Here is an 8,625-nt window from a genome sequence, read left to right on the forward strand (position 1 = left end):
TGTCATTCTTTCAACAACTTCCAATACTTTAATTGATTTTTGATTGGTTAGTTCGTTGAGTTGAGTATCCAATCATTTCAACCACTAATTGTAATCTAGAGAATGGGTAATTTTGTGTAACATCACTGGGGATGTACATCACTTGATCAGCCATTGTCTTATCCCTTCAGAAATTGTAAATATGAGAAAGAGTCATAAGAAAAAAACATTAATTTGAAAAGGAGCCTAGAACCATCCGGACACTTTGACATAAGACAATCTATGTAAATCTTCCCTGAAATTCAGATTTCACTCAGTTTAGTAGTTATTGAAATCTTAAGATTCAGACAAAAAAAAACTTATTTCTTCATTTAATAAAATATAATTAGAAAAAAGTTCGGAAAAAAACATATATTTATAGTTTAAATATTACATTTAAGTAAAGAAAACCATAAATCAATGATATGATGGGTTATTCAATCTTTATTTTCTCCCATGAGAAAGTATCTGGATGGTATCTGAATCTTGTTACTGTGCGCCAGGCTTTGTCTTCTTTACCATAGATTTGTTCTTCATATTCTATTTCTCCACTTGAGCTAAATCTATATAATCTATTCAACCTGTCTTCTATTCTGTCCTCTCTCCTGAAGAGTCTGGATCCAATCTGAGTGTTTCCATTAGGAAATCTGTATCTGTGTAAACCTTCCTGAAGCAGTCCATCCTCCCTGAGTTTATGTATATATTCATAATTATATTTAGTGTTATGAACATATACATGTTGTTCTCCAGGGATTTTATACAGTTTGGCTGGAGGTGAATTTCTATTCTTGTCTCCATAAAACAGTTCACCAACAGTTTTCTCAGCAAGTAAGTTTTCTTCACTCTTGTCCACAGCTGTAAACAGTGGTCTATAACCTTAAAAATATATTCGGATCTACTGCAGTTCATGGTAAAATATTGCTGGTAACGAATATTGCTAAAAATCTTTGAATTATAAAGGCTGCTAGCTGCCAAACGGCTGAACGTACAGATCATACCCGCACACCATTTTAAGCGGTATAAGAAGGCCTACAAATAATCTGGAAACACCAAGATCCAATGATGCACAGGGAAAGCTTCACTGAAGAAAAAACGCGTAAAATAGGCCTTTTTCGCGCATTTCTCTGCACTGCGATATAATTATGCATTATTAATTTATGGCTATTCCAGATTATTTGTAGGCCTTCTTATGCTGCTTAAAACAGTGTGCGGGCATGATCTAAACGTTTAGCCATTTGGCAGCTAGCAGCCTTTAAAATTTATAGATTTTTGGCAATATTCGTTACCAGCAATATTTTACCGTGAACTGCAGTAGATCCAAATATTCTAATTAAATCATTGAATCAAGGATGACATTATCAAAAAACGATAAAATTAAATTGGTACCCAAAGTTAAATAGTCCCAGTATCTTATTTGTTGGTTCAAAAACGTTGGGCATTTTAACAAATTTGATGGGTTAGTTCTAGCTAGTTATTGTCTAAAATTTTACACTGTAATTTTATGCAGGTGTACTTTTTTAATCATCAGTTGGGATATTTACCAATTTATCATGAATTGTCTTATCCTTATTAAAATCAAACAAATAAAACACACCGAAAAAAAAAAGATAAAAGAGAGGAATCAAGGTATTTAGAGGTCTAAAATAGGCAGTGGGCCTAGAGGCCTATATGGAGCCATTGCCGCGCTAAATTTTAATTGATATTACACAACTTTTCAAAAGGGAATATTTTAAAATTAGATGTAATTTCCAGACAAATATAGTTGCTGTTTGAAGCATACATCTGATTTTTACAGGATGATATAGAAATATTTTGAATTATTATCAATTCTGATAAAACCTAATAAAAGAATATAAATTATTATTATTAATTTCTCACAACTTTGCTACTGACTTTATTTATTACACACATTATTAGTTTTTAAGATTTATATTGTAGTCTATCTAACTTTTATTTCATAATAAATAAACGTTTTTACAAATTGATAAAAACACTTGATTGTAAATTGTAATTATCAGTTTTTCAGTGCCATCTAGCATTGGATAAAGAACTAGAATATCATAGCGGTCATCTATTTTTATTTTGTGTTTTTTTTTCTTGTTTTGGATTTTCGTCACAAAAGGGCCAAACCCTGAGGGCTAAATAAGATCACTAGAAAATGTCCAAAGTATTTTTAAACCCATACACATAAATAAAAAATATTGTAAAAACGTGTATTATCTTGGAAATAACATAGATAGCATTACAGTTAATTCACTAATTTAGATTATTCAGTTTTGAAATGTTTTATTTAATATTTAGCCTTATTTTTCATGTGTTTGAAGTAGACAACTAGCGCCACTAGTGGCCATATGCTATACTATTATTTTTTATCTAGTAAACAATTAACAGTTTTATTATGTTAATTAGATTTAAATATTACATGTAAATCCTCCAATTTTTGACCAGGTGTAATATACTTTTATACCAAACCAAAACTGCGACTGGGTGTTTGCTTTTTAAGATTCTAAATCAAATTGTAATTTAATGATTTTCCTTGAATTTTTTTTAAAAACCCAATAAATCATAGAATAATAATAATAATAAAAATATTATATTTTCATTCTTTTTTACATATATAGAATAGGTTATGATTAAAATGCAAAAAGCTGCTAGCGGTTTAAAGAAAAAGCAGACAAATTATTTTATGTGGGGGGAAGTAATATTTTACAATGAAAAAGAGGTGAGTATTCAACCTCTCATCCTTTTTCCTTATGAAATAAAACTATTAAAAAAACAATAAATGTTCATCTGCTTGAACCATACAAATGCAAAGCTCCACATAAATTCTTAGTGAATATCATAATTTTCAGAAAATAAGTTTCTTTTTCTTTCCATTCTTTTACTTTTACTGTATTTCTCTTTACCTCTATCTCTTAATGTTTACCTTTAAATTTAGCTTACTAGAGACGGCGTTCTAAAATTATCCCGCTATTGGCTAGATTGAATATTAATCTTTTTCTTCCATTGTCCTATCCCTGAATCTTAACCTTATTCTTCCATTGTCCTATCCCTGAATATCAATCTTATTCTTCCATTGTCCAATCCCTGAATATCAAACTTTTTCTACCATTGTCCTATCCCAGAATTTTAATTGAAGTTTAATTAAAGTTAAAATGAAGTTTTCTTTGATTTACTAATCTATAAATTTAAATTTATATTTTATGAATAGAAATTTAATGAATAATTTAATAGCAACATGAAATAAAAAAAAATGAATTTATTCTTCATAGAGTAAGATAATGGGTATTATCATTCTGGTCAATGAGAGTTTAATATGGATCGTTGGAGCACTATGAGTATTAAACACTCTACTATTGGAAGATTCGTTCTCATTTATAGACCTTTATTTTCTATATAGATCTGTCATGTCTCTTGATGCAATAAAGCAAGCCGTTTTATAAAAAATCTGTCTAAAATAATTCATAAGGTAAAAAACAGAAAAAGTAGTTGCTCATATAGATATAGAATAATTTTAGATGGATAGCTCTTGCTGAATGTAATTGTCCTTGCTTATATCTATTTGTACTTAACCACCCTCCCCCTCTACTCCACCCCAAAAATATTAACTTAAATGTCTACTTACCAAGTTGAAGATTCCAGGATCTATCACAAGTGAGGCCTGCCATAAAGAATCCACCAGTGACAGTTTCAGCAGCATTCTCCAAGATAGAGGCATCACGTTCATACAGAGTCATCTCATTCTGAATCAGTTTTTCTAGGTCCACAACAACAGTGGATGGGAGATGGTGGAAAAATTTGCACTTGATGTAGAAATACATTGATCTGAAATAGAATTTTTGTTAACTATTTTAAGACGATAAAAATACAATGTGATATATCCTATTAAATAAAGTAGTAAGTTTTTTGTCTAATCCTTATACTAAAGTAACAGGATGTTTGTCTGTGTGTCTGTGTATCTGTGTGTCTGTACCAAAGGATCTCGCTAACCGCTGAACCGATCGGGTTCTCCTTTACAGCGTAGATTCTCCTGGAAAGTTTAACTATTTTTTGGAGGGGTGGGACTCCCCCAAAACTGAAAAATCCCCCCCCCCCAAAAATAAAATTTAATTTTTGATATCTACAATTAAAATGAGGGGAAGGGGGGTGACAAACCCCCCCCCAAAAAAAAAAAAAATTTAAAAAAATTTTGCCCCCCCCCAAATTTTTTTTTACTTTTTCTTTTAAAATCTAAAATAAGAAATTGGGTTATTAAATTCGACTCTCTCCTCCTCAAGTGCCCCTAGAGGCCTCCAGGGGCGTAGCCGCTAGTGCTTAATATTTCAATAACTAATGAAGCAATTGAGTTTTTCATTTTAAGAAAGTTTTTCATAGGTCCAAGGAAGATTTCAAACTATTATTCAAACCCATTTCCAATTATTTTATAGTTTTTAATAATTTACTAATATGACTACCATTAAATTTAGCATGGAGGGTATTTATATCTCAAGCTTTTATATCAATATTTCATATCTATAAGAATATTTTAGCAATACAAAAACATGAACTATAAGTTATCTACCTACCAATCTTACTTTTTTCACCTTACAAACTTGTTATATTTTATTGGATACTTTACAATTAAACTTAATAGTCAGTCTAGAATAATAATTCAGATAATCACCTGCAAGTCCAGAGATGATTGAAAGTTTGGAACAGAGGATCCCAAGAACTTTCACACCTTCCCTTGTAAACCTTCTGAAACAGTTGAGTTAGGTTCTCCTCTCTGAAATCCCCCAAGGAATTTTCAAATTCTGCTACAAATGATTGGAAATTTTGTCCCCAAAAATCCAAATCGACTGAATCCATCAGAGCATTGTAGGATCTTGTTATGACTGAACAACCTGGCAAGTGATGTAGGCTTATCAACATGTCTTCCATACCAGAGAGCTGACTCTAAACAATTAATTCGTTTTAATTTCATCATGTTAGTTTTAAGTAGTAAGCTAAGTAAAAGTGTCTGTCTGTATGTCCTTATGTTAAAGGATTGCTGATAATATTTATTAGAAATGAAGGTTATTAATCAAACTTAACTCCCTCTTAACTGCAATTCCCTTGGTTTCAACTTCCATTCAAATCCCCTTTTCTTATCCTTTATCATTCCGTTTCTTTCCTCTCTATCCCTTGCAAGTCACAAACATTTGTAATAAAAGAGAAAACTGAAACATTTTAATGAGAATAAGTGTTCACATTTGAGCCAACCTAACTACATATCATATTTGCGTGAATTTATAATTATGCACCTTAACAGCTTTGAAATCTTCCTTGAGCTCAGTAAATCCATCCTTTTCTTGCTGCTTCAAATCTTTGATGCTAACAGTCACATCAGGAAGATTGTCTGCAAATTCAAGTTCTTCTGGACTCAAAAATTTGCTCAGTTTTGACCCTTTGCTCATTACCTGACCAGTGACCTTATCAAAAAACTTTGACAGTACCTAAATATTTATTGATTTATTCATCTCAATTCATTCACATCTTAGCATTTTATAATCTCTCAGACATGACTAAATTATTTCCAGTCTTAAGGTGCTGCACTGCATTTTTAGTTAATATTGCAATTATATGTAGTAAAGTTATGCTAATTTGAAAAATATTTAAGTTTTGGCTCTATAAAAAAGTTATTATGGTAGTAAGTTTTTCTTTTCTTTAAAATGAATTGAAAATCCCTCTGTTGTATGTTTTCCAACAAATTTATCAATAAATATAATTAAATAAAACTTTAAAAACATACCCTCTTGTTAAGCTTAGCAAAGAGGTTAGCAGCCTCTACACAAGATAATCCAAAGACCTTGGCTCCAGTCATGTTGGCAAATGGAAGTTCTCCAATAATTTGACATAGTCTGTTGCACCTGAAAATCATTTTAGTTTATGTGAAACAGTATTGTAATCTTATTTACTAAGTATATTTGCGATTACTTTTATTTAATGAAATCTTCCAATTTTTAACATGTACAAAACGGCCTGCTTAATTGCTTCAAGATCCATTTCAGATCTATATAGGAAATAAATGTCTATAAACGAGCTCAAGTTTTCCAAGGAATATATGATTAAAACTCATAGTGCTCCAATAATCCATAATAAACTCTCATTGCCCAGAACGATAAGACCCATTATTTTACTTTATTAAAAATAAATTCATTTTTTTCATTTCATGTTGCTATTTACCTTATATTGATGTATTTAATTTCTAATCATAAAAAAAGAAAATTTGAATTTATAATACGATAAATTTAAGAAAACTATGTTTTAAAAGAATTCGATTGTGGCGACATTTTGTGTGTTCAAATATTAAACTAAAATTGTAATCATCATCATTAACCCTTTTGTGATGGTAATGTAAAGAAAAAAATATAATTTAAAAAAATCTTTTAAAAATCATTTAAATCATCAAATATTTACTTTCTTTTAGATAGTAATGCCGGGTGAGGAAAATAGATTTATTGAGAAATAGATATGCATATAGAAAACTAGCCAATAGGGAGATAATTATATCGAGCCAACTCTAGTATATTATAAAAACAGGATATTTGTATGTATGTGCATTCAGTAAGATCTTCTAAATAAGCTGGTATGTACTATACTAGCGGCTACGCCTTCCAAAGGCCTCTGAAGGCACTTGAGGAGAGGGGACTTCTATTTTTTTTAGGGGGGGGGGGGTTGAACCCCCCTTATTTTTAATTTTGAAATAAATTAGTTAAAGGGCGAATATAGGTTCGATATGATATGAGCTTATATCAAAGGTGCCATTACATACTTTTAGAATATCTATGCCAAATTTAAAAATTCAAAAAGTAGATTTTGCAATTTTCTGTTTCAATTGAACATATAATAAATGAGATTGCCGACAAAATCGTTTATTTTAGCCCTTTACAAGACTTTTTTTTGACTATTTTGCTTAAGTTTGATTGACTATTACATTGGCACGCACCTTAAAAGATAATTTAAATGTTTATTATTTTAGATTATATACTAGTTTATTTAATTTTTTAAGAAGCATAAAAATAATTTGCGTAGAAGGGCGTCAGGAGTATTGACAGGGTAAATAATATGTCTTAAAGTTTATTTTCTGTACAGAGATCTTTGATTAATTCATGATAATATAAACAACCCTTGTGTACGCATTTTCAACACACACACAAACGGCCACAAAAAAACAGGGATTTGAAATCATTCTTCCTCCAAGAAAATTTTATCGATTATTTTTTTTTACTTTTTACATTATTTGATGTTTTTTTTAACTTTTAAATAATTTACTTTATGAAGGTAAAAGGAGGGTATATTTACCCCTGATTAATTGGTTTCCACGTTATTACGACTATCATTTAACGAAAGCTTTTTAATTCAACCTTGCCACGAAGCCTTGTGTGATGCTAGGGTGTTTGAGTTCTTAGGGAACCACACTAATTACAATATATTTTCTTCGAGATTGACGGGTTTTAAGCTATAAACAGACTTATACAATTGAATATGTCAATATTTTTAAGTTATTTACAATCTATGGAATTGCACCTTTGATATAAGCTCATATCATATCGAACCTATATTCGCCCTTTAAGAACAATTTTTTTTTGGGGGGGGGGATATTTTTGCGCTTGGCGAAAGATCTCTCTAACTTAACAGATATGGTTCTCCTTAATAGGCAAGGTTTGTAACTATTTTGGGGGAGGGAACCTCCAACCTCCTGAAGGAGGTACCAAATTCTTCAGTCCCCCACTCCTTTTTCTCATGTTACCACAGATGCCTCTCATGCAAAGCTTGAAAACACCATAGCTATCCATTATGGATATACATTAACATACTAATCGACAGACATATTTACTAGAAATGTAAAAAAAAAACTTTGTTTTTAAGAAATGGAATTTTTTGTATTTGATACTTTACCTCAATAATTTCATCTTTTTAAACACAGGAATTAATTTTTTATAGAAAGAAATAAGATTATGAATACCTTTGAGCACATTTTGCAAACTTGGGCACACATTTAGACAGAAAAGTAGTGTTTATATTCAAATTGTCTAAAATAGGCATTTGTGTTAGTCTTCTTTTACTTGTTTAAAGTTTTACTACTCTGAAAGGAATAATATATAGTATAAGCAGGTGAGGCATATCATGAGGACAAACTGACAACAGTGAATTATGAAGCAATTGTTCAGCGGTCATTAAGTAAGTTACACACTGTGTGCTTTAAGGAAAGGGTTATCAGTAATTTTGAATATCCACCAAGAAAATCATATTACACCCAAAGCGTTGTAGACTGAAAGCGTTGGACAGACAGATATTGTGAAAATAGTGTAGATTTGATACTGATAAATAAGAAAATTTGTCATATTATTAAGGCCCTCAAAAATAACAGGGATGACAACATCCATAGAAATACAAAAAAATCATAAGTAGGCAAATGGACAGTGAGTTACAGAGCAAATGTTTCTGTGGTCATCCTTGTAATAAAGTTAAAAGATCTTTCTCTGTCTCTACAAAAGTATCTCACTAACCACTTAACCAATATGGTTCTCCTTTACAGTGTAGCTTCTCTCAGGTCCTAGGAAAGTTTATACTACTTGGGGGGAG

General features: G+C 30.8%; 1 protein-coding gene across 2 annotated transcripts; it reads right to left on the bottom strand.

Moving 5' to 3' along the window:
• Positions 1-375: 375 nt before the first annotated feature.
• LOC145305527 (uncharacterized) lies at positions 376-8,122 on the bottom strand. Of its 2 annotated transcripts, none has more exons than XM_080147163.1 (6): positions 8,006-8,122; positions 5,789-5,906; positions 5,301-5,468; positions 4,682-4,953; positions 3,644-3,843; positions 376-894 (listed from the first exon to the last, which is right to left on the bottom strand). In XM_080147163.1, exons 1-6 carry the CDS (start codon positions 8,083-8,085, stop codon positions 452-454), a joined length of 1,281 nt encoding a protein of 426 aa, XP_080003289.1. In that variant the 5' UTR covers positions 8,086-8,122; the 3' UTR covers positions 376-451. The 2 variants fall into 2 exon arrangements, with proteins under 2 accessions (XP_080003289.1, XP_080003288.1); XM_080147162.1 differs by having other exon boundaries at positions 5,301-5,492.
• Between the last annotated feature and the right edge of the window lie 503 nt (positions 8,123-8,625).

This window comes from Acartia tonsa, chromosome 14, assembly GCF_053477335.1.
Source record: "Acartia tonsa isolate MP-2025a chromosome 14, ASM5347733v1, whole genome shotgun sequence".
In the NCBI taxonomy this organism is placed as follows: domain Eukaryota; kingdom Metazoa; phylum Arthropoda; class Copepoda; order Calanoida; family Acartiidae; genus Acartia; species Acartia tonsa.